General features: G+C 39.9%; 1 protein-coding gene across 3 annotated transcripts; it reads right to left on the bottom strand.

Moving 5' to 3' along the window:
- Nucleotides 1-586: 586 nt before the first annotated feature.
- Nucleotides 587-25,248, bottom strand: LOC125227371. 3 transcript variants are annotated; one of them, XM_048131674.1, is made up of 5 exons: nucleotides 25,230-25,248; nucleotides 24,909-25,092; nucleotides 4,004-4,115; nucleotides 2,283-2,461; nucleotides 587-1,980 (listed from the first exon to the last, which is right to left on the bottom strand). In XM_048131674.1, exons 2-5 carry the CDS (start codon nucleotides 25,013-25,015, stop codon nucleotides 1,671-1,673), a joined length of 708 nt encoding a protein of 235 aa, XP_047987631.1. In that variant the 5' UTR covers nucleotides 25,016-25,092; nucleotides 25,230-25,248; the 3' UTR covers nucleotides 587-1,670. The 3 variants fall into 3 exon arrangements, with proteins under 3 accessions (XP_047987631.1, XP_047987632.1, XP_047987633.1); XM_048131675.1 differs by lacking the exons at nucleotides 24,909-25,092; nucleotides 25,230-25,248 and adding an exon at nucleotides 24,672-24,866; XM_048131676.1 differs by lacking the exons at nucleotides 24,909-25,092; nucleotides 25,230-25,248 and adding an exon at nucleotides 8,367-8,394.
- Between the last annotated feature and the right edge of the window lie 92 nt (nucleotides 25,249-25,340).

Here is a 25,340-nt window from a genome sequence, read left to right as displayed (position 1 = left end):
ACCAACTACAGATTTCGTAAATGTTACTTTTATAAGACCAGAAATTAAAGTTATTTGATTAAATTCGTTTAATAGTTAACATTAAGTCTAAAATACCGTATAAAAGTATTAACTGCTTTGCAAAATTTTCAGATTTCGTACTTTAGAAAAAAAACATACTCCAGAAAAAAAAACTGTTTTTTTCACGGTTTCTTTTCATGTTTTTTTTTCAAGCCAGAAAAAAAACCGTTTTTTTGCAACCCTACTCAGGCCTTACACTTAAAACCCATTTAGATTTGGAAGATCAAAATTACTTATTATCTGCCTTTTTAAATCCTGCTGAAACCGACATTCAATTTTCCTGATCCCTGTATGGACAACAAAAACTATTCGAACCAACCTACCTTCGAAATACTTCAACATAACAGCTAAGACTTACAATAAATTATATACAGAGCGTTCAATATAGCAACGCGACTAACTATTTACAATAAAGTTTTGGATGCTTTGGCTATTTAGGGCTCCCGTTTCCTAAAAGCTACGTTTACATTTCCTAGATAATTGTTGAGAGACTGCGCTGTCGTGGGGGCTGAGACATTCAGACTTTTACTTAGGTTAACTGGAAGAAATCCCTTAATGGGATAAGTTCGCCTTTGTACAAATGATGTGTGTGTTCTTTTTTTCTTTACTGTGTGTGTTCTTATCTTTGTACAATAAAGTGTATTACTACTACTACTACTTAGTGAATAATAATTATAGTGAAATCATACATTATCACTTGCACCGATAGCCACATTTATTTATTTGTAATTTACGAATATCGAAAAAGAATACCAGGATTCCACACAAAATTTAGCTCCAAGCCATACTGTAATAAAAACAATCGGTATCATAATAAAAATTGGCCCTTAATAATTCAAACTTTAGAAGTTGTGAACGGGCGCATCTATACAAACGATTGTTTAAAATAATTCTGGTAGATTTTTTTTTATGGATGGCCCCTAACCCCCCACAACAACGTAGTACCTATTATTTAGGATCCGTCTAGCCTACGAATATTGGATAACGCGTAGAACCCTATACAATATTACACCTTACACTACCACCGCCTGTTGACGAAATTTGACGACATATTTATGCAAAATATTCATACATACGCGAACCAATTCGACCACTAATGAGGTGATTCAAAATTTATGAAACGGTATTTTAAAGCAAAGTTGTTATGGTAAAATTAATAATTGATACGTGTTTTGTAATGATTGATCGGTTGGGTACGTTTGCATTGAATATGATGCATAAAATCCGGCATGTCTCCATTAGAATTTCATTCGCATAAATAGTACCTAGTGCTAGATTCGCTCACAAAATACAGAAGATAAAGTGCGAAAAGTTTTTCCTTATTTTTACGGAAAAGTTCTTATTTGTCATGCCAGTTCAGACAGCGTCAGTAGGTACGTCTCGTACTGAGTCAAATAGCATGACACGCTCGTACGTTTCCGTAAAAATTCGAAGGAAAATCTTTTTGCACTATAATATATCCAGTTATTTTACACTCAAACTCAACTTTAGAAGTAGGTAATCGTATAGAATGCGATACAATAATTCAATTTTGAAAGTATTCCTAATCACAAATTCTGGAAACGCGCCGGTCAAGTCTCGCATTCCGTACATCGGGCCCCCACAATCTATTAGCTAGTGTTCTCACTCTTATGGTTCTCGCTCATGGCGACGCGCGGCGACACCGGGCGGAACGTGCACTCCAGGGAGTCGGAGTCGGGCGTGCCGGGGGTGCCCGGGGTGCCGGGAGTCCCCGGGGTGCCCGGCGTGGAGGGGGTGAGGCGGTCGCACATGCGCTTGGGGAGGGGGGAGTCGGGCTCGTCGCCGCGGCGCTTGCGCAGCGTCACGGGGCTGAAGCTGGACGCGCGGATGGCGATGGGCGACAGACTCCGACGCGTCATGTACTTGCGCGTCGGCGACGGCGATACCACTTGCGGTAACCTGGGGAAATTACATTGTTATTATTTATTTTAAAAGTGCTCATTCGTGACCACAGACTAGCCAGGGCAGAGACGGGGCCTATTAGTTTAAAAGGAATCTCTTCTGGGCTCTAGGTAGCTTTCGTATTCTTGAGCTGATGGAAGGACTGGCTAGAACTAGTGGGTAAGTTGGAGTTGAAGTTGGTAGACAGCCCGACGGCTTGAGTCTCGCGAGTAAGTCGAACTTGTTAAATTCACAATGCAAATTTCTCTCAGTGTAACTGTGTTCCTAAACTAACCTACTGTCATCCTCAACTATCTTACCTCGTGACCCTAGTAGGTGAGTTTGACAACCCGGGCAACGTTAAGTCTTCACAGGACTGTCCGAGTTGCATGGCGGAGTGAACCTCTCTCTCGTGAGCCACCTCCCGCGTGTTGCTGACGTCTGCACATTCTTCCAAGCGCAGTTGGTTGACGCGCGGCGCGCGGGGACCCCAGCAATTCTGAAATAACACGCTAGTTAATGAATGGGTAGGTATATAACTTCTTGGCCGCGTATAAAAACACACACACTTTAATTATTTTTTTCCCCTCACTAGCTCGGAAACACGTGTTTTCTCCTTTAATACCAGCGGGTAAAAACGCATTTTATCCACTAGTGAGTAAAATAGTTTGACCTTGAATAAAGTCAAATTAATTGCTTTAAAATTGATAAAAGTATGTGAGTCTAATTAGTAACAAAGATGATTTACCACCTGTGGAACAACTGGAAGCTGTGATAAACGCATTTTTTGCGTTGTAGTTTCCTCGCTATAGTGAGGGGAAAAGTTTTGTGTTACACACGAGTGCAAATATATTTTACTTCTCGTGTGTTGAAAAACTCGCAAGCTCAGGATTCTATTCTCGAACCACTCGCTTCGCTCGTGGTTCAACTATAGAATCCTTTCGCTTGCTCGTTTTTCAATTCCACACTCGGCGTTAAAATACAACTTTGCACTCTTGTATAACAAATAACTATTAACCTAATTAGGGACGGATGCACTAAACCGTCCGTTACAGAATTTTGCGTTCGCAAAATTTTTTGTATGAGAATTTCCAGAGTCTTCTGCTACGTGACATTGATGTTTCTGCTAAATGTGAACTTAAATTTTGACAAATTCGCAATCAAGTATAACTAACTACTAGCTCTTATTGCGCAATAGGTAGGTATGTACTGTCTTTGTCTTACAGGGTTAGTATTTATAAGGCAATATTGTAATTACTCTGACTAATGCGAATATTATTTCATTATGCAATCAAAAAATATGCAACTTTAAACGTTATTGAAATACATTTGTACTTCGTCATTTATCATACCCGCATACATTTTCATAGTACATACATATTAACAAACTAAAATCCAAGAAGGCATGTGTTATATTGAGGTCAATAGGTCAGCCCATCAGGCAGTTTTGCGCTACGACACTTGTTTCCGAAACTAGCAATTTGGGTCAATATTGAGACTACGTTCATAAATAATATTGGCCGAATTAGTAATGCCCAACAAATCTATTTATTAACCGGTCTATTCAGTCAGTACATCCGAATTTTATAAGCGCACGTGAGTTAAAAACTTTCATCCATATCGAGTACTATAAAATCTGGTTCCCACAAACCCCACAAGTAACAAACCAGTTGTGTTATTCTGAAACGCCTAACAATCAAGCCCTACCTCCTTATCTACCCTTTGATTGACCTTAAATTAACATGACCTTTATCCTTACCTAATTCGTCCTCAGACTTTCAGTTTTGTTAGAAATAGGCGGATTTAAACAAGTTTTATGAATATAGACGGTCAAAAATGTAGGGCTCACCAGCCAATTGTCTTCATAAAACGCGTGCCTTCCTAACCCTTGACGTTGGCGGAATCATCGATGAGCCATAACACTTAAAAATTGATTGAAAATGTAGGGGCGAAGGTTTAATTTCCATAGATAATTTTAATTTCGCGCAATTTTTTAGTGCCAAGATTTGGTTGACCATCTATAGGTAGGTAAGTTACTTACATTAGGGCTATGTGGTGTGGCTAAAGGGCTGAAGCTGCCACTGTGCCGTCGCGTACGCAGGTTCAGGTTGTTGTTGGAGAACATGCTGAAACTGCTGAAGATCGACGTACTCCTGAAAATATAAACATTTTGTAGTAAGTACATTGACTCTCCCCTATTAGTACAAAAGACTCATTAGGAAATAGCCGAGTCCACACAGTGCGAGGCACGTACACGTTTAGGTATATAGCACGTTTGCCGCGCGAGGAAATTGTCTCGCGAGTTGTCTCGGTCTGTGTGGACCCGGCTGAATGTGTAAACTGTGAGGAAAAGTTCTAGTTTGACAGCTGAAGAAAATAATCCATGTTTGTGAGGTGCCTGCATTTCTCTCTTGTCAAAACATTGAATCCTTTTATAATAGGTATGTTTAGCATGAATGTGGCGATCTGGCGGCACCCTACCGAGTAGGTATGGAACACATTTAGTTATCTGAAATTATAAATCAAATTTTCTGAGGGTCAAAAATATTCAAATGATATCTGGCAGGCAAGTATGGTCGCGCGATAAATGATAAAACATCTGGCCGACCCTATCACACTTACTAATAGTGCGATAGGGACGGCCTGGTATTTTATCGTCTATCGCGCGACCATGCTACCCGTGCTGGTGGACGTTTCGTATCTCCAGGGTGTCCACTTTCTGGAAAGTCAGGGAAAGTCAGGGAAAAGTCAGGGAAGCTCATAGTGGTCATGGAAAGTCAGGGAAAGTCAGGGAAATAATTTGGAGGTCAGGGAAAAATTTGGCTCCAAGAAAAAAAATCAAAAAGTATTGAAAAAATTATATGATTTCTTGGGTTGGCCACATCCGTGACAGCAAAGTTGGATTCCTGGTAGTGATTTTAAGGCAACTTAAAATTGTCTCTAGACTTTTTTTGACAAATATAGTACTTGGCCTCGATCGCAGTGATTGCTAATGTGGGATATCTTCATGCTCTAGCTGACCTTAATTTATCCAGTCCAAAATCGTAAACGTGGAAAAATCCAGATTTTTTTTTTTTACAATGCATGCCCCACCCACATATTCCAAAATAGCGTGGGGGTCGGGAATAAATTCAGTTATTGTGATTCGGATTAACTGGAAAGTGCGGGCGGATACTCGGTTGTAAAATATTAAGTGTTATTTTTGTCCAATAAATATTATTGACTGGAAAGTTGCACCACAATGTCACTATGTACAACATTCATATGGTAGTTGCTCTTACTAGGGCGACGTGAAAGGGGGATTCTAGCCCCTGACGAACCATGTTGCGAGGCCGAACGACAAAGACAAAGTTACGTTGCTGTCCAAATTCTAAGTATCTATCCGACAATCCAAAGCAGGGTTCCTCATAAAGCCAATGGTGCAAAACGTATTACAGACGCAATTTTGTATCAGTCAAAGGAGCATAGGAGGATAATAAGCGTGACGATGAGAGAACTTCAAAGCACTTGGAAACCTAAAGGCAAGTAGCAAAGTAGCAAAACACATAAATGGGCATCCCGATGCTGACAACAGAGAAAAAATTTCGCGCTCGCTTCGCTCGCGTTTACTTTTTTAGTCAATGTTTCGCACTTACTACGCTCGAAATCTCGTTTTCATTTCAAGCCTGCTTTCCTGACTCTGCCCTAATAGTACCTAGGTACTCCATTTTGTTTGCTATGTTATGTACTTAATAATTAACTACTATCAGCCCCAGGGACGGATAAAAGGAGAAAAATTTTCGCGCTCGCTACGCTCGCGAATTTTTTTTCTAACGTATGATGTCCAAAGGCACCGAAACTCACTCGCCCTACCCTGATACAGTGCACGGGCCGTATCGTACGTAGCCAAAGGTAAATGGCGATAACTACCAACTACAGATTTCGTTATTAATGTTAGTTTTATAAAACCAGAAATTAAAGTTTAATGTTGACATAAAAAAAACTGTAGGTTTTAAAGTATGGACTGCCTTGCAAATTTTGATTTTCGTACTTTAGAAGACAAACATATTCCAGAAAAAAAAACTGCTCTTTTTCCATTTTTAGCGACACTAAGAAAAAGTGGTAAAAATGTCATCATAGAATGAAAATTTGGTCAGGGAAATTTTCTTAAATGGTCATGGAAAGTCAGGGAAAAGTCAGGGAATTTTTTTTGGGTTTAGTAGTGGACACCCTGTATCTCTGAACTCTCGCGAATATATTCTTACCACTGCGCATTTCGAACAGCCAATATTTTTACGTCTAGACCCTACACAGCCATTGCTACTAGGGGTTTCTAACATGATACGTACTGTAGTATACGTAACACGCTTGTTTGATAACGTTTTTGTAAAAAAAAAACACTTCCAGCTCGCAAGAAAGAGATTTTATGTTTTTACTAAGTATAAAAGAATAGTAGGTATAGTTGTTAATACTTGTTTTTTTTTCTGTGCTAAAACGCTATTGACTAAAGTCCGCCAGGGCAAAGTCTCAAGTAACAGAAAATACGCTTCTTGAAGAGAATATTAAACTGCATTACGTCCCATTATATATATTTTATATCCATTCAGATAAAGTACCAAGACGTGTCGACATGATCAACACAAATAAACGAACCATTATAGACTTTACGACATCGCCATAAGACCGCGAGTTTTATCCACTAGCAGCCTAGATACGAAACGACTTATCAGCCATGTTATTGTTAGAAACCTTCCGACGTTTTGGTTAGGAGAAGGTCTTGTGCGTGGCGTGATGCCAAGTGTATATAATTGCACTGACGAGGGTTGAGAAAAAAGGAAGCCAGTCTCAGCAAGGATATCTAATGCGGAAAAGTTGTTACAAACCAAGATTCGAACCCACGACATCCTATTTTAAAGTCAAAACGAGCGAGCGAGTCAACAAGGAACTTGAACTGGAACCCGCAAGATGAAGTATCTACTCTTCTTTTTCTAACCTTATTGAGTAGAGAGGGACGGATAGTCAGTCTATCTCGCGGGCTAAGATATATCCCTATGCTAAGCCTACTGATGATGTGTTTCGCCACTGAGGGCTAAAACACCATATTAAGTAAGCCAGATCATTAAGTAAATATTTATGTGTAGGTGTAGTTGGAAGTCTTTAATAAGACACATGAGTGATAATTATTAAGTACCTAGTGCCGAAAACGCACTTACGTCACAATTCTGATATCCGGCCTACTTGGGCACAGATTATTTATAAGTTACTTAACAGATCCTTCACTTACCCGCAGAACGAGAAATAACGCGCTCACAAATATCTGAACACGCGGCTATTTTAGAGGCGATAAGGCATGTTCATATTATTTTGCGCGCCCCGGCCACTCAGATATGTCTGATCGAACTATACCTCTAAAAATAAAATACAGTTTTCAACACATACTCGCTTTCCTTAAGTCATATTTAAAATTAGTCAAATTCGCAAAACATAATTTGTCATGTTAGACTTTGTCATCTATGGAAATCTGCGTGAGTAAAAACCCAGAGAGGAAAAGTATGATAAAATATTGTTACACAAAATAAGGTAATTCCTGGTTATTATTATTTTCCGAGTTTCAAGCGAGCTTTCGTTGACAAAGTTGATAGTTTTTTACAATTTTTACTTTAGTGGTTAAAAAAATGGTTTAAATCCCCCAGAAAAACTAGAGGCACAGGGGATGCCGTTCGCCAATATGATGGACCAGCATGGCCCAACTAACTAAAATAATTTACCCGGCCCAACAACCCTCGACAGAATCTCGTGGCGCAAAATAATTAGGAGAACCGACCCCTCTAAAGTGGGATGGAACAAGGATGAGAAGGTTTGCATTTAACATCATACAATTGAATCTGTGGAATGTGTAAATTGCTTCAAAATGGTTTTGAACAAAGCATAATTATAATCTTTTGTTCAGCCTTTGCATAACTTATCACAGTTTCAGTGGCATTAGATAGCATTGCAAATAAGATATCAATATCTTGTGTTGGCAGGCCTGTCACTCGAGACAAAATGAGGCAAATGCCATTGTAATCTGTTGTCGTGGAGATAACTTCCATTATATCAGGTGTTTTTGTAATAGCTTCATTAAAATAATGAGCGTAATTGGAAGGAAATTCTTTATAGGCATTAAGTACCTGAGACACAATGGGTTAAGTGTTTAATGTGTTCCTTCATTATAGACGCCAGCGGCATCTATCGGTCAACTAAGGCGTTGCACTCTCTCGTCAAGATCTCCGACGTAGAACGGAACACATAATATGTGTGTTACCATATAAGCGTTTTGGTTGTATTACACTGTAAGCCTATGTGAAATAAATGATGTTGAATTCATGAATTGAATTTAATTATACAGTGCTGAAGGCACTCGTACATTGTACAGTCACACTCACACTTCTTTTTCTTCTCAGCATATTTGAGTCCACTGCTGAACATATGCCTCTTTCATGGATTTCCATTCCGTTCTATATGCGGCGGTTCTGTGCCAGGTCGGCCCTGCCGTCTTTTCGATGTCGTCCGACCATCTGGCTCGTGGTTTCCCGCCACCTGGAACCTGAACCTGGCTTCCCAGTCTAGGTCTCCAAAGCAATACAGTCACACAATAATATGAAACTCAGAATATGTGACTAGACGGTACTGTGTGCTATAGATGTTAAATTAAACTTTCGTGAGGCATAGGTATTCTTTAAATATATGGATGTACTCACGTTAATATATCGTGTTTCGCACCACGTGTCAAGTCATATAATGCACCGAGTGTCGTGAGCACTCATGCCTGATGAGAGGTCTCCATATGAGTCGAAACATGTTGCCAAATGCTATATATGTATTAACGTGAGTACATCCATATCTTATACCTTTAAACGAGCAATTCTTGTATATTTATCTCGGAAACCACTCGAACGATTTCGCTGAAATTTGTTATGTGGCTGTTTTCGGGGGCGAAAAATGGATCTAGCTTAGCCTTCGATCCCGGAAAACGCGAACGCAAAATATGGTCATTAATTTCGCCCACCACGCATCGGCTGGGCGTAGCTCAGTCGTAAGAGGTTGGTCTAATGTTTGCAAGCCCATTGCAGGTGTCAGGGTTTCGAATCCCGGCCAGAAATAAAGTTTTTTTTTGTGTTTATAAGTATTTTTTTATCTAAAGATGTGAATAATAAAACAGAACCAAGATATTATTTAAATAAGTGAAGTGCTCTTGTCCCTTCAAGTGGCAGGTTGTCTATGGATCTTTCACATTAATTTGTATTATGTCCAATAAAACACTGGTAAATTGTAAATAACATTTAATATGCTAGGGAGCACATATCGACACGACTTACATAGGAATATAAGTGAAGTACCTTCAGTTACTTTTTATCATAGAAAGTAAAAGAGACTACCCACAACATTACACATATATGACATATCTCCCCCCAGGGCCGGATTAAGGGTAGAGCGAGTGGAGCGGCCGCTCTAGGCGCCACATGGTAAGGGGGCGCCAAAATCGAGAATGTGGAAAAATCCATACAAAAAAAATATACGTTGCGTGGGCGCGCACATATCACAAAATAGCGAGAAGAGTCGGGAATGAATCCAGCTATTGAAAATCTAGATTTGTAATTCAGATTAAGTGGAAAGTTGCACCACATTGCCAACATATACCAACACTCAGGGTGCTGTTGCTAGTGCGCCGTAATTGGAGGATTCTCCCTTGACGAACCACATTGTTGTGTGGCCGAACGACAAAGTTACGTCGCTATCCAAATGCAAACATATGAGTCTATCCGTTAGTCCAAAGCGGAGTTCCTCATAAAGCCAAAGGCGCGAAACGTCTCAGAGAGGCGCAACTTTGTGTGTCACAGGAGAAGATGAGCGAACTTCAAAGCACTAAGATCCCGAAGGGCACTTAGTGGCAAAATACCGAAATGGGCATCCCGACGGTGACGATAGAGTCCGCAGTTAATCTCTTAATTAACTCTTAGTATTACAAAAATAATAGTATTAGTATTATAAAAAAATACTAGGCCTAAAAGTCGGGAACATAGGCGCCCTGTGAAGTCAAAATACCCCAAAATATGCCAAAGACGCAGCTCTGCAGGAGATTAAAGCTTCAAAGTTCGCAGATTCCCCGCTAGCGGGTTGAGTCTTAATAAATTGCGTCAATAGGAAAAAAAATCGCGCTCGCTTCGCTCGCGCTCACTACTTATATCAGTTCTCTTTTAGTTACTTAGGAAAAATTCTTCGGTCGCGTTTTCATTTCGAGTCTGCTTTCCTGACTTGGCCACTATAATAGTACTCCATTTTGTTTGTTATTTTATGTAGGTACATGATATCCACGTTCAGCCCCACGTAACTATACTAGGGTTCGACTGAGAAAGTTCAACCCTTTGTCCCTTTCGTACTCTGTATGATGATTACTTAGTATGAAAAAAATTTACGGCATTACTTAGTATGAAAAAAATTTCGCGCTCGCTACGCTCGCGCCTTTTTCCTGCGTAGTGAAAATTCTTGTCAAGGGCGCCGAAACTCAAACTCGCTCTACCCTGATCGGCGGCACGGGCCGGCGCTGTACCCCCCTAAGTAAGTGTACAAGTAAGTAACAAAATAACAAAAATAGATTTGACCTAAATAGACAATCAAACTTCACACTATATTAAATTAATCATTTTTCTCGATCTCCGGTAACACTATATTAAACCGATCATTGTTTTTGATTAGTTGTTACTTTTCCCTGGTCTATCGTAAGGAGCCTTAGAATGTGATCTAGCTTTCTTATTGACTTTCCCTACAGATTGGCTTGTTTCCACTGGCGGTATTCCCAGCATAGCAGCCCATTGATCAGAGCTGGGTATTTCAATAATTGTCTCATCCTGATTATTAGAATCACTTAAATCCTCCTTATCGATACCTTTGTCCTCATAATCTTCATATGGTGTACCTTCTCCCTTATTATTTCTTCTTCTGGTAAAGCTCTGTCAGTTACACTAGAGTCTTGTACTGTAGTTTTAATCAGTTGATCAATGTGTCTATTAACTAATGAACCATCCGTAGCTTCAACTTGGTAGCTCGATGGTCCACCTTTACTAACTACTCTTCCTGGTAACCATTTAGCGCCTTTTCCATAATTTCTGTACATAACGTTTTGGCCGATATTAGTCTCCTTCGTTTCACGTGTGCATTTCGATCAATTTGTTGTTCTACTTTATTATTAGCTATGTTATTGGGGTGAATCACGTCCAACAATGTACGTAATCTCCTGTTCATCAGTAGTTCAGCAGGGCTTTTGTTTGTTGCCGAGCAAGGAGTGGATCTCAAACATAGGAGCATGTTAGTTATCAACACGTCCCACGGTAAGTTGTTCATTTTCCTCAATTTGTTTTTTACCGTCTGAACCATCCTCTCTGCTAAACCATTTGTGGCAGGATGATAAGGCGCAGTCTTAGCATGTTTTATGTTATTAGCGTGAAGAAATTGCTCCATTTCCACCGATGTAAACGCTGTGCCGTTGTCGGACACAATAGTTTCACATAAACCATGAGTTGCGAACAACCCACGCAAGTGTTTTATGACTGTAGCCGAGCTTGTGTTGGGGACTATGAACACTTCAGGCCATCTAGAATAAGAGTCCACCACTATCAGAAAAACTTTTCCTTGGAAGGGGCCCGCAAAGTCCACGTGTATTCTAGACCACGGCCTTGTAGGCGTAACCCATTCGTGACTGGTTTTAGGTGGCATGTGCCGATGTTCCAAGCATATGGAACAGTTTCCAATAAGCTTTTCAATTTCTTCATTGAGTTGCGGCCACCAAACATAACTCCTTGCCAGAGCTTTTGTTTGCACGATGCCATTGTGAGTACTATGAAGTACTTGTAGTGTTGCTTTACGCAATGACGGAGGAATCACCACTCGACAGCCTAGTAGTATACAGTCCTCCTGTAGAGATAATTCCGTAGTGATGGGTAGGACATCAATTTCAAATGAGTTTGTATGAGTACCTCATTTCCAAAAATGAGGTGTTACAATGTCTTACTTCAAATGAGGTGAGGTACTGATCTGTATATATATATAATTTCTAGCATCGGCTGTTTGACAAAATCCATCGGCAACAAAAACTAGTATGTGTAGTTGTGTACTAGGTAAATATCCTTTATACATACTAAATCTCATTAGTCATAATGAGTACTTGAACATTTAACAAGAGAAAATAGATAAAATTAAAAAATATTTCAAGGACTGTCATAGAGGCCTGCATAACAACTTAATTTGATGTTTTTATGGAACTGGGTCTAATTTTGCCATTGAATAATATTATTTACAGTTTGTTCCATTTAAATTACTGCTACAAATTACAGTGGTTTCATATTATTAACAGCTTAATAATAACATACTTTGATTAGCATAGTTACCATAAAACTGCATGTTTTAAAACAAACTAAAGTTCGTATTGTTTTATAATTAGTACCACTTTTACATAAAAATAACAAACCTACCACTCCATGTGTTTTAAAAGCAATATGATAGTAATTAAAAACACCATCAACATTCGCGACGCCGGTAAGTCTTTTCAGTTCAGTTTCACTATTTTTTTGCACACAAATGACACTAAGGCAGAATCACAGGTATATTTGATTGTGTAAAAGTTGTCACCATTATTACATTTTGGCTCATTTATTAGTATTATCACTGTAGGACAAAACTAAACTTTATGCAAATATTGCTAATGCAACTAAGTACGTACAAACTAACTTTTCTTCTGTAAACTGTCATTACTGTCAACGTCAACCGCCTGTGAATTACGTTTCGTGTCGGATTTATTTATCATTCTATTGAATTAAGAAATGAATTATTCTTTCTATTACTGATTAAATACTTAATTAAACTACCATGCTTCACATAATTTATATTATATTTCGGTCAGTAATCTTGTAATTGTTTTTAAGCAAGCTTCGTAAACGCATCTTCTCAGTGGTTGGTCCTCTGTGTTGGTATGCTTGGTATTCCGAATATTCAAAACACTTGAGTTACCATTTCAACGTCCAGTCTAAGAGAGCTCCCTGATTACACATAACAATAGCCATACAAACTCTATTGCTGCGGTAGATCACGTTATACTGGTCAATGTGTTAGCACAATAATAGCTATCAAAAAATTCAAAAATGAAGACCTGCCGCGAAAAACAACATTTTGCATCTCAGCTGCATTTATTCATGACTTCACAAATGCGACAGAGACAAAAGATGTGGTTCACGCGAAATCGTCTGATTTTTCGCGCGATTTTTGCGAGCAAGTTAACTATCCTGGGATCAAAAAGGCGTAAAATGTATGAAAACTTGCGGCGCATAAGATTGTTTTCTTTCGAGTCATGTGTAACGTATTTTTGGTGAGGCAAATTTGGAGCCCGCGTGTGTCTGTCTCACTCCCTCTTATGGTAAACGTAACTATCTGTTTCACTTTGAAAGGATTTTTGAAGTGTTGTTGTCACAGTGCCTCTTCTGTCTTTCCGGTACAAAGCGATTTCCGGTACAAACGAGTCAAACGATACATTTTATTTTATCGGTGGACCTTTTGTCCCGGCCATAAGGTCTGTAGTTCGATAACTGAACGTGTGGTTGATCACTTCATTTGAGGTGTCGACTCTCGCGACGGAGTTTGAGGGCCGCGTCTGCCGCGAGGCGCGCGAGTGGATGATGAGTTTTTGACGTTTTGTGACATTTGAAGTATGTGCATGATCTGTGAGGAATGAGGTGTTTGTGTTGCGAGCGAGTATTTGAGGGCCGCGAGGCGCGCGTGTGGATGATGAGTTTTGACGTTTTTGTGACATTTGAAGTACGTGAATGCTTTGTGAGGCGTGAGGTGTTTGTGTTGCGACTGTCACAAGCGAGTAAAATGAGGTGCGGTGAGTTGAAGTGTGATGCAATACATTTTTGCCGTGTGAAGTACTGCGACAAATTAACAATATGAGTGGTACAAATGAGGTGCCTCACGAGTGAGGAACTCAACACTATAATTCCGTACGATGAAGCCAATACGGCCGTAACTCGTTGTTGGTTATTTTAGCAGGCCAGCCTCGGTATATGTAATTCATGACTGCTGCCAACGTAGTATCTTTTTTTGTTTCCTTCGCTATCTGATCAGCATCAAAAGGAAAGTCACCGGTGTGTCTGCTATAAGTAAAATCTCGCTGAGATGTTGTTCTGTTTCGTCAGGCACCGGCTGTGGCCATCTACTTAGTCCATCAGCGTGTCCGATCTGGGGCCCTGGCTTGTAAATTATTTCATAACTGTGTGCGGTCAAAGCAAGGGCTATTCTCGTTAGTCGCGGTGATATCATACCCGGCATTGGCTTTTTCGGATCAAAAATGCCAAGCAACGGCTTGTGATCTGTCACAATTGTAAAAGAACGACCAATCAAATAATTGTGGAACTTCTGAATGCCAAACATGATCGCTGCCGCCTCTTTGTCGAGTTGAGAATAACGCCTTTCGTGAATATGTAGCGTCCGCGAGCTCATGGCTATAGGGCGCTCCTGACCGTCGTCCATCACATGCGCTAGTACTGCGCCCACGCCATATTCCGAGCTGTCACATGTCAATATAATAAGCGTCTGTGCAAATCATAATGAACTAGAGTCATATCAAATGTCAGAAGATTTTTTGCTTTATCGAATGCCGCTTGTTCGGTATCTGTCCATTTCCACGCTTGAGTTTTGTCTAGCAACCGATGAAGAGGCTCAAGCGTCGTCGCTTTATGTGGTATAAACCTCTCGTAAAAATTGTAAAGGCCAAGAAAAGCTTGTAGTTCATGTACATTTTGCGGTTCTGGTGTGTTCACAATAGCTTCCACTTTACTTGGCGCCGGGTGGATACCTTGAGCATCAATGACGTATCCGAGGAATTCAACCTTTTGTCTGGCTAACTTACATTTGTTGCGGTTCAGCCGAAGTCCAGCTTTACCAATACGAGCGAGCACCTCATCCAGACGTTGCCACATTTCGGAGAGGGTGCGACCGGCTATGATGATGTCGTCTATGAGGACAGCCACCCCCTGGATTCCAGCTAACAATGACGTCATTAAACGCTGAAAAATACCCGGGCTCGCCTTGACTCCAAATGCTAGGCGATGAACCGAGTACAAACCTTTGCATGTATTCAGAGTAAGTAATTTAGCCGTCGCGTCGTCCACAGTTACCTGTGTGTATGCCCGATTCAAGTCTAGTGTTGAAAAGTACTTGCCTCCTGCGATGGTGGCAAAAACTTCATTAGCGGTCGGCATCGGATAGGTATCCGATTCTGTAGCTTGATTTACCGTGCTGCGATAGTCCCCGCACAATCGAATGTCCCCAGACTTTTTTATAATGGGTACGACTGGTGTCGCCCACTCAGAAAAAGATACCGGGCGAAGTACCTCTTCCTGAACCAATCTATCAATTTCTTTCTCAACTCTATCTTTGATAGCGTATGGTACCGGTCTCGCTTTAATGTATTTAGGCGTCGCGCCCGGTTTCACGTGAATGGTCATCGGTTGCCCTCGGTAAGTGCCTAATCCGTCTTTAAAAACTTCACTATGTCTCGCATTGATCGAATCTGTATTATGATCGATGTCTACGTTTAATACATTGTCAAGTTTTAGTGAAAAGTTAAGCGGTGCAAACCAATCACGGCCTATAAGGTTAGGACCGTTACCCTTAGCGACAAAAATACTTAAGTCACGATCAATGTTCTTATACTGCACACGAAGAGTAGCCTGTCCGAGCAGGTCGAGGGGCGCTCGCGTCCAGGTGCGCAGCGCCATCGGCGGCGCCCCCAGCGGCGGCCGCGCCAGCGCGCGCCACGTGCGCACGTTCAGCAGCGAGTAGGCCGCGCCCGAGTCCACTTGCATGTGTTGCTGCACGCCGTTCAGCGTCACCACCACGTCGAACGGCGGTACGCGATTGTCTGCAGCCAAGTCCACATTGTAGATACCTCCGATGTACTCATCTGAATTTTCTTCCGTGTGTGTATAGTTAACTGTCCTGTTACCACCTTTTTTCTTAGCGAGACATATTTTTTCCAGATGTCCCTTCTTTTTGCAATAACGGCAGATTGCATTAGCAAAACGACATTGTCCTCCGTGATTATCTCCACATCTGTAGCACAACCTGGTGCTTGTACCGCCGGAAATGCGCTTGGAATGTACCGCGTTGACGTCCATGGGCTCCGGCGCAGTGGACGCCGCCGCCGAGTCGCTGGCGCCAGGCGTCACGCTCGCTGATGTGGAATCTTCGGCAACGGAGCTACCTGTCACGATCATACGAACATCTTTCTCCGCACTCTCGGATGAAAGTATCGCATCAACCACGTCTTTGTAATTTAGATTATTCTTTTTTAATAGTTCATATTGCAATTTATGATCGTTCATACCACACACGAGACGGTCGCGTAACATCCGTTCCAAGTCAGTGAAATTACAAAACGAACCAATCTTCCTCAAAGCCGTAATATATTCCGACGCTTTTTCGCCTTGTTTTTGGTCTCGCTTGTAAAACTTATATGACATTGATATTTCATTAGGCTTCGGACTGTAATGATTAGTTAGTATAGTCACAATGTCACTGAATGTCACATCACTTGATTTTTTGGGAGTTATTAACGCCAAACATGTTTCAAACACTTGTGAGCCACAAACTGTAAAGAAATTGGCCTTTTTTGCACTGTCCGTCTCAACACCATTGGCTTCAAAACAATAGTTTAACCTATCCAGGTAATTTTCCCAACAGTCTGTTTTAGGGTTAAACTCATGAAATTTCACTGATTGTTTTGACATCTTGATAACATCACATTCACTTTACGTACGTCGCCACTATTATGTCCAATAAAACACTGGTAAATTGTAAATAACATTTAATATGCTAGGGAGCACATATCGACACGACTTACATAGGAATATAAGGGCCTGGCCACATGGGCGCGTTGCGGCGACGCACCGCAAAAATTCTGCGTTGCGTTGCCGCGCCGCCAGTTTTTGCGGCAGGAAATCTGCGGCGCGGCACCGCGACGCAAGAACTCGCGGTGCGTCGACGCACCGCAGGAACTCGCGGCGCGGCACCGCAACGCAGAATTTTTGCGACGCGTCGCCGCGCCGCCAAAACTGGCGGTGCGTTGCCGTTGCCGCCGCTCGCAATTGTGAACTGTTGTGTTCGAATTAAACTTCGTGTCGTTTATATTTAACCCTTCTTTACTTGGTGATGGATTTTTTTCCAAGCATCACGAAAATTGAATCAATAGTAGATTTAGTACAGTTTTTCACGATAAAATACTAAGCAATATTCGAATTTTTCAATAATGCTATTAAAAATCATCTTTTTTTTAGTTACGTTGTTTCATATTAAAAAAATGGTGATAGATTTTTTTCATTATTTTTCCAGTGCTCAGCATGGTATATATGCCCATGGTGTCATATATCTGTAAATTGTTAAAAAAAGTAAAATCATGCAATTAAGGGTTTATTGACAATGGAGTGCCTCTCTAATTTATATTTCCGCAATGGGTACATCGATGGGTAGATTTAAATAATATTTTTAACCCCCGACGCAAAAAACGAAGGGGTGTTATAAGTTTGACGTGTCTGTCTGTCTGTCTGTCTGTCTGTCTGTCTGTCTGTCTGTCTGTTTGTCTGTCTGTCTGTCTGTCTGTGTGTGTGTGTGTCTGTCTGTGGCATCGTAGCTCCCAAACGGATGAACCGATTTAGATTGATTTTTTTTGTCTGAAAGCTGAGTTAGTCGGGAGTGTTCTTAGCAATGTTTCATGAAAATCGGTCCACTATGTCGGGGTCGGGGGTTTTTTCAAAATTTAATTAAATAAATAATTTTATGACTTTTATGTAATTCCCAAAAGATTTGACAATTTGTAAATACATAGGTAAAGAAAATATTCGTTCTATCTGAATATGACGATAGGTAGGTACCTACATTAAAAATAGAGCGCTTTCGAACTACGTCCGAACCGAATCCGATAAATTCGTGAAAATAAAATTACGCACTATTATGGACTATGGACGTAAATCTGGCAGGATTTTGGAGCAGGCAACCTGCTAAGATGCTTCTCTTATCATAGTCAACCTCAGGTCCGCAAGCTGGCAGCTGGGGAGCGGGGCTAAATCGACAATCGATTATATTTTTAAGACGATACAGGACGGTTCAATTTCCATACCAACGCTCTCGACTATTTGCTCCCTGGTTTTTGAAGGTAGACTGATTTTTTCAACACAGATTATTCTATAAATTGAAATAGACATCATACACGAAAGAAAAAGCGACAAGGCCCAAGGCAACAATTAGTGCTTGCACCTCCTATATGAATCCATTTGCAGCATTACGATATAGCGAAAGACTATTTTTAACCCCCGACGCAAAAACGAAGGGGTGTTATAAGTTTGACGTGTCTGTCTGTCTATTTGTTTGTCTGTCTGTGTGTGTGTGTCTGTGGCATCGTAGTTCCCGAACGGATGAACCGATTTAAATTTAGTTTTTTTGTCTCAAAGCTGAGTTAGTCGGGAGTGTTCTTAGCCATGTTTCATGAAAATCTGTCCACTATGTCGCGGTCGGGAGTTTTTTCAAAATTTTAATTTTATTGATAGGTTATTAAATAACAAATCAAAAAAATATTCAATAAAATAATTTGATTTGTTCCCAGTCAGATTGTTATTAATTATTAATCTTATCTGTGTTGTTCCATCTGTTTTGATATTTTTATTTTTAAAGACGCTCGAGTCAATCAAAAATTTCCAAAAACTGCCTTTTTCATTATGGCGCAAAAAAAGTGATACTCAAGATTGGTAACAATTAGCCAAAAAACTAAAACGGTACGATATATTTAAATTTGATGAAAAACGTGTGACCTGTGCCTTTAAAAAGTAAAACAGAAAACGTACGTCGTTTTCGTACGTGTTTTCACTACGATCAATATGCAAATGGATAATTTAGTAGGCAAGTTTTATTTCAATCGATTAAATCGTAAATAGTGGCTTGCAGCTAAAAATAATGTTCAACTGGAAAAACCTAGGTACGTTTTTTCGCTAGAATCTACATTTTAGTAGGAAATTTTCTTAAAAATAGATTAAAATTAAACTGGTACAGATTTTTTTAATTAGCCCGTTATAGTGCCCTACTGCTGGGCAAAGGCCTCTCCCCTTGATTTCCTCAACTTCCTCTGGTGTTATTTTTCCGGCCATGCAGTCACTCATAAAGGCGTCCAAGTCGTCTCACCATGCATGCGACAGACCAGACGTGGCATGCACAAATACACTTCAGCATGGCGGTTTTCTTCCCTACTTACTTTAATATGTACAGATCATTTCTGTCGTAGATCAATTTTAGCTGTAGACCACCGTTAACGACTAACTTACGAAAAACTAAAAAATGTTTACAACATGTCGGTGTGTACCTTAAACAAACCATGAAAAAAAACCACTTCCTAAAAATAAGCGCGTTAGAAAACACGGAGAAAAAAGAAAAAATAATTTTACATTGCAATAATATTGATGATTAGATTTCCTACCTAAACCTTTGAAATCAGATTTCTTAAGACGATACGATACAGGTCAGTTCTCCATACAAACGCTCTCGACTATTTCCTCCTTGGTTTTTGAAGATAGAGCAATGATTTTTTCGACACAGATTATTATTTTTTTTTCTGAGTCGGACCGTTTTGATATTTTTTGCTATTCTTATTTTAAAAAATGCTCCAATCAAAAATTTCTAAAAACGGCATTTTTCAATATGGCTCGAAAAAGGGATACTCAAGATCGGTAACAATTGTCCAAAAAATCTAAACGGTCCGACACAGATTATTTCATTTTAAATTATTCAGATTCTCAAATTTCGTTCCGTTTAAATAAGTTTTGAAGGAGGAAAAGAGAGCGGAACCTCGATTTCAAAGATTTTTTCGCAATATCTTTTAACTGAGTTGTTCTTAATGGATTTTTTTTTCGATAAATCTAGTTAATAAAACTAGTATATTTAACTAAAATTCCCAAATTGAAAGGGGGAGTCCTTTCCATTTTAGCATTTTCGCTCCCGTAGCGTCTTAATGTATTGCAATAATCTAAACATCCAAATTATAGACTAATCAATTATTTTTGTTAGTAATTAAATTCCGTTAGGCCGTTTTCACATTATCCGATCCGATATCGGATGTCATAAGGATTTCAATGGAAAAAATACAAGATGGCGCCTGTAATGTAGGTATGGGATATCGGTCCTACATCCGATATCGGATCGGATAATGTGAAAACGCACTTACGATTCATTAAGTTTTGAAGGAGGAAACAGTCGAGAGCGGAACCTCGATTTTAAAGAATTTTTTCGCAATATCTTCTAACTGAGTTGTTCTGAATGGACAATTTTTTTCGATAAATCTAGTTAATAACACTAGTATATTTAACTAAAATTCCCAAATTGAAAGGGCTCCCTTTCCTTTCCATTTTCGCTCCTGTAGCGTCTTAAATACCTAAAAGTACTTAAACACCTAAAAGTATTGGGTTGGTAAGAAAGTAATGAGCGATCGATTGAATTCCACATAAAATTTTTGAGAGAGTTCTAGAATCTTCTATGGTCGAAAGTATATAAAGGGCGAGTCGCACAGTTTCTCGTCAGTCATTCACTAGCTGTCGCCGAGCTAATATAAGGAAGAAAATGGACGAATTAAAAGTGCATGTAAGGCATTGCTTACTATATGAATTTCAGTCTGGCCATTCAGCCGCCGAAGCAGTGCGTAATATATGTCAGCGTGTTGCTCCTGAAGTTGTGTCTGAGGCCACGGCGAAACGATGATTCCAGCGGTTTCGTAGTGGCGACTTTTCATTATCAGATCAACCTAAGTCTGGTCGACCGGTGAAGATTGATGTAGCCAAATTAAAAACCTTAATTGAAGGAGATCCGAGGCTAACGAGTCGTACTCTTGCTACCGAGTTAGGCTGCTCTCATGTCACCATAGAAACACATTTACACGAGTTGGGAAAAAACTACAAATACAGTGTTTGGATACCGCACGAACTTGATAGAGATCAACTAAACCGCCGTGTCGATATCTGCATACAACTTCTGTCTTTTCGCCGCACATTCAACTGGTTGGACCATCTTATCACTGGAGATGAAAAATGGGTCTTATATATAAATCACACACGCAAACGTCAGTGGCTAGCTCCAAACGAAAAAGGAATAGAGGCACCAAAAACAGAGCCTCACCCGAAAAAAGTTATGCTGTCCGTTTGGTGGGATATTCATGGTATTATTCACTGGGAACTCCTACCAAGTGGAATGACTGTTACCGCATCAGTATACTGTAATCAGCTTGAAAATTTAAACCAAAAAATCTGTCAGAATCGTCCACAGCATGCTAAAGTTTTTTCTTACACGACAATGCTCGCCCACACATTGCAAAAGTGACTCGGCTAAAGCTATTGGAGCTAGGTTGGAAAGTGATACCTCATCCACCGTACTCTCCAGACTTGGCACCTACGGATTACGCATTGTTCAGATCGCTAAGCAATGCCTTGAATGAAAAAAAGTTCGATGGTCAAGCCCATCTACGACAGTACATAGCTGAGTTTTTTGAATCTAAACCTAAGAACTTCTTCGCCGATGCTATTCATTCTTTACCAGAACGATGGAGACAAGTAGTAGATAACGAAGGCCGTTATATTTTTGATAAATGATTAAAATAATAAATTAAATAAAAATTACAATATTGGTTATGATTCGCTCATTACTTTCTTACCAACCCAATACTTAAATACCTAAAAGAACAACCAGCGAATCGTGTCATCACGCACGCACACAAGGGTAGCTTAGCTAACAACTGCGACACGGCCGGCCGCCGCGGCACGTTGCTGTATCGTGCAAATGCCACATTGAGCGGTGTAGGCCGTTTTCACATTATCCGATCCGAAATCGGGTGTCGGACCGACATCCTACATCCGATAAACGCTTCCGATAGTGTCGGATGTCGGTCCGATAAAACGCATTGTTCCAAATCAATGAAGTATGATTTTGTATCAAAAAATAATTTTAAAAAGTTTTATATTTAATAATTATAAGCACTATATTTCAAATATTTTATTGTAAAATTAAAATAACGAGCATAAAAATACTCAAGACCGGCAAGTAAAATAAATATTTATAATTTTACATTTAACTATATCTACTAAAAGATAAAAAAACTTACACCTACATTATATACGCACACACACAAATATTATCGGCCGACAGCTGGCGGGGGGTCCGGCATGCCAAAAATGTCGGAAGCGTCCTGCCGATATCGGCAGTTCGGTGGTGCCTCGGACAAAAACTGTTCTAGGAGAGTGCCATCTGCATTAAATCCGCAATTTTTGCGTTTTATATCGTTTTTTAGTAATAATGATCTATTAAATACATAAATAAAAACCTGGAAGCGCATAAATCTTACATTTTACATCCTTCCTATATCCGATATCGGATCGGTAATGTGAAAACGGCCGTAGGGTTGCCAACCGTAGGTAGTATACACAAAGACAGGAAAAATGCTCTGAGGAAAATGATATGATATATAGTATTGTAAGTAATATATTATTTTGGTTCAGCGTACTGTAATTATTTTTAATTTCTGTACCATTTTTTTTGTAGGTACTGTACTGCACACAATTACACCGTCATATTTAAAATAGATACCTAACTTGGATAAGCACTCGACACCGATAGCAATAAGAAGTTGCAGGGCAATCATGGTCGCGCGATAAATGATAAAACATCGGGCCGTCCCTAGTCCCTATCGCACTTACAAATAGTGCGATAGGGACGGCCTAATATTTTAATCATTTATCGCGCGACCATAATTGCCTGCCTGCTGTCTATAAGGCTGTCCTTTCGTCCTTTGTCCACATTAGAGATGGGCCGAATATTCGGTAAATATTCGGTATTCGGCATATTTAGTTAATCTCAGCATCTCCAGAGGTCCGACAGGTTTTCTAAATATATAATGTTTTTTTATTCGAGGTGAGATTTTAAAGACCAGTTCTTCGAAACTTGCTATTGTCATTCTGAAATATTCTTTGAACTTCACTTCACTTGTCTTTTTAATGCCGCATATTTCCTTTCAAAATGAGTTCCGTCATTATTCATTTTATATACAAGTATATGGGTTGACCCAGCATCTTCTTTTCGTCTCCTTTTTTTTAAGCGCCTCCGTAATACGAGCAAGAGCAGAATGCGCGTAATGGGATCCATGTCTGGATAAAGACTGATCGTGAAGTTCTGCACTGTGTATAGTTATCGAGGCGTGGCGACGCACCGCCAGTTTTGGCGGCGCGGCGACGCGCCGCAAAAGTTCTGCGTTGCGGTGCCGCGCCGCGAGTTTTTGCGGTGCGTCGACGCACCGCGAGTTCTTGCGTCGCGGTGCCGCGCCGCAGATTTCCTGCCGCAAAAACTGGCGGCGCGGCAACGCAACGCAGAATTTTTGCGGTGCGTCGCCGCAACGCGCCCATGTGGCCAGGCCCTATGTGAAGTACCTTCAGTTACTTTTTATCATAGAAAGTAAAAGAGACTACCCACAACATTACACATATATGACAATTTGAAATTTGTTTAATTGATATAAAATTAAAATTGTACAAATACATTGCATAAAATTTTTACAGCCCTTGATTTGTAGCAAATTTATTGTAGGCGACTGCATTAATTCAAATAAAAACAATAACAAAGTTTGCTGCCACAGAAAAAACATGTGTCTTTCCAGTTTAAAACGAGTATATGTTATTGGGCAAGTTACTCATAATTAATATCTGTGATGGCCCCCTGTCACACTTACAAATTTATTAGTGTTACTATACCAAGGGACCACAAAACAAACATGGTTCTCTGATATAATGGTGAATCAGACTTAAGGCTCATCTATAACCCCCCACACAAAACCGACGGGGTGTTATAAGTTTGACATGTCTGTCTGTGTGTGTCTGCCTGTGTGTCTCTCTGCAGCATCATAGCTCCCGAATGGATGAACTGATTTGGATTTCGTTTTTTTTGTTTGAAAGCTGAGTAATTATATTGTATATTTATTCAATCTGTTAAACAATAACTAATGTGTTCCATAGTACCCAATAAATCAAACATTATTATTTGTGAGTGTGTTTAGTAAAACATCCCACTTTTTTGGTTACCATTAAGGTGAGATTTACTTGTATCTTTATATGAATAAACTGACAAAGCAGCTTTATAGCAATCGACAAAGTGGGATGTTTCCTGTGCACTCACATTTGTAAATTCTTAGTAAAGTAAATCTAGCTGATATCATATCACTTTCCACCACTTTCACTCTCAAAGCTAAGGTCAGTGTTGTTGTTAAAAACACACTTATCATAGCAGCTACCTAGTTCATATTACATGACACAATGACCTGACTTGTTTCATTTGGCAAAGATAGCTTTGCCCTTCTTTTCCTAGGAAAAACATTTATGGTATTTTAAAGATACATAAGTTACAAGATAAGAGAAAAGAAAGGAGTGTGTGATAAGAATAACACTTCAATATGGCATCAAAATGACTTTTAAAATAGGTATGGATACTTGCTACTTTACTATTTAATACTTCTTCTACTCAAAACAGCATGTTGGTAATGATTACAACTATTACAGCTTGAGCAAGGCAAGCTTAGCTACTAAATACTGTATGAAACGAGTTGTAAGATAGTGAAGCAATGCACTCACCTCTAAATAATAAGTGCCCCTGCCAATGACAGCCAACTAGCTACAATCCACATGCATGTTGCTGCAATATGATACTGCAAACTGATGACTGTTTGCTAAATTATCAAAACAACACGATGCAGTCACCGCCGCGCCCGTGTTAGCGCTCGATACGGCGCGGCACCCACGGCCGACCTCAGCAGCTGTCAAAAATAGGCAGTGGCTCGCCACATAGTGCTATACAAGGCGAAGCTTTACCTAGGCGTTGTCGTCGTCGTGGGCGAAGTCGCAGCCGTAGACGCCACCTCATTGATCAACGGTGCGCTGCTGCACCGCTTCAATATGTTCGGCGCATCCACATCCATTATCTAGCCACCATTTATTCACTGACGTATTATGTAGTTGTATGCATCGGAACCACCGAGCGCTAGTTTATGTAACACTGCAAGTGCACTTATAATTCATCTAATAGCTCTATTGCGTCTATAAACATATACATTTTAATAATCAAATTAAATGATAACACAAAATAAAACTAAATACTCTACTCGAGAAGCTAAAAAGTGGCTTGAAGCTGACCTGTCAATTCGCCGCAAAGAGGAGCGTTCAAATGTTTTTATTGTCGGTATATTCAAAAAAATAACATAAGGCAAAGAAAACATTGTGTCATTTGATAGTTCGTAGTAAATA

Source organism: Leguminivora glycinivorella, chromosome 6, assembly GCF_023078275.1.
Source record: "Leguminivora glycinivorella isolate SPB_JAAS2020 chromosome 6, LegGlyc_1.1, whole genome shotgun sequence".
Lineage (NCBI taxonomy): Eukaryota > Metazoa > Arthropoda > Insecta > Lepidoptera > Tortricidae > Leguminivora > Leguminivora glycinivorella.
This window is presented reverse-complemented; position numbering and strand designations above follow the sequence as displayed.

Excerpts from the sequence above, each read along its gene's own strand:
- LOC125227371 (XM_048131674.1), bottom strand. The coding sequence starts at position 25,015 with ATGGATGTGGATGCGCCGAACATATTGAAGCGGTGCAGCAGCGCACCG. Across the intron at positions 4,116-24,908 it reads ACGACGACGACAACGCCTAG|GAGTACGTCGATCTTCAGCA; the intron begins GTAAAGCTTCGC and ends TTATATTTTCAG. Across the intron at positions 1,981-2,282 it reads TCACCTACTAGGGTCACGAG|GTTACCGCAAGTGGTATCGC; the intron begins GTAAGATAGTTG and ends TAATTTCCCCAG.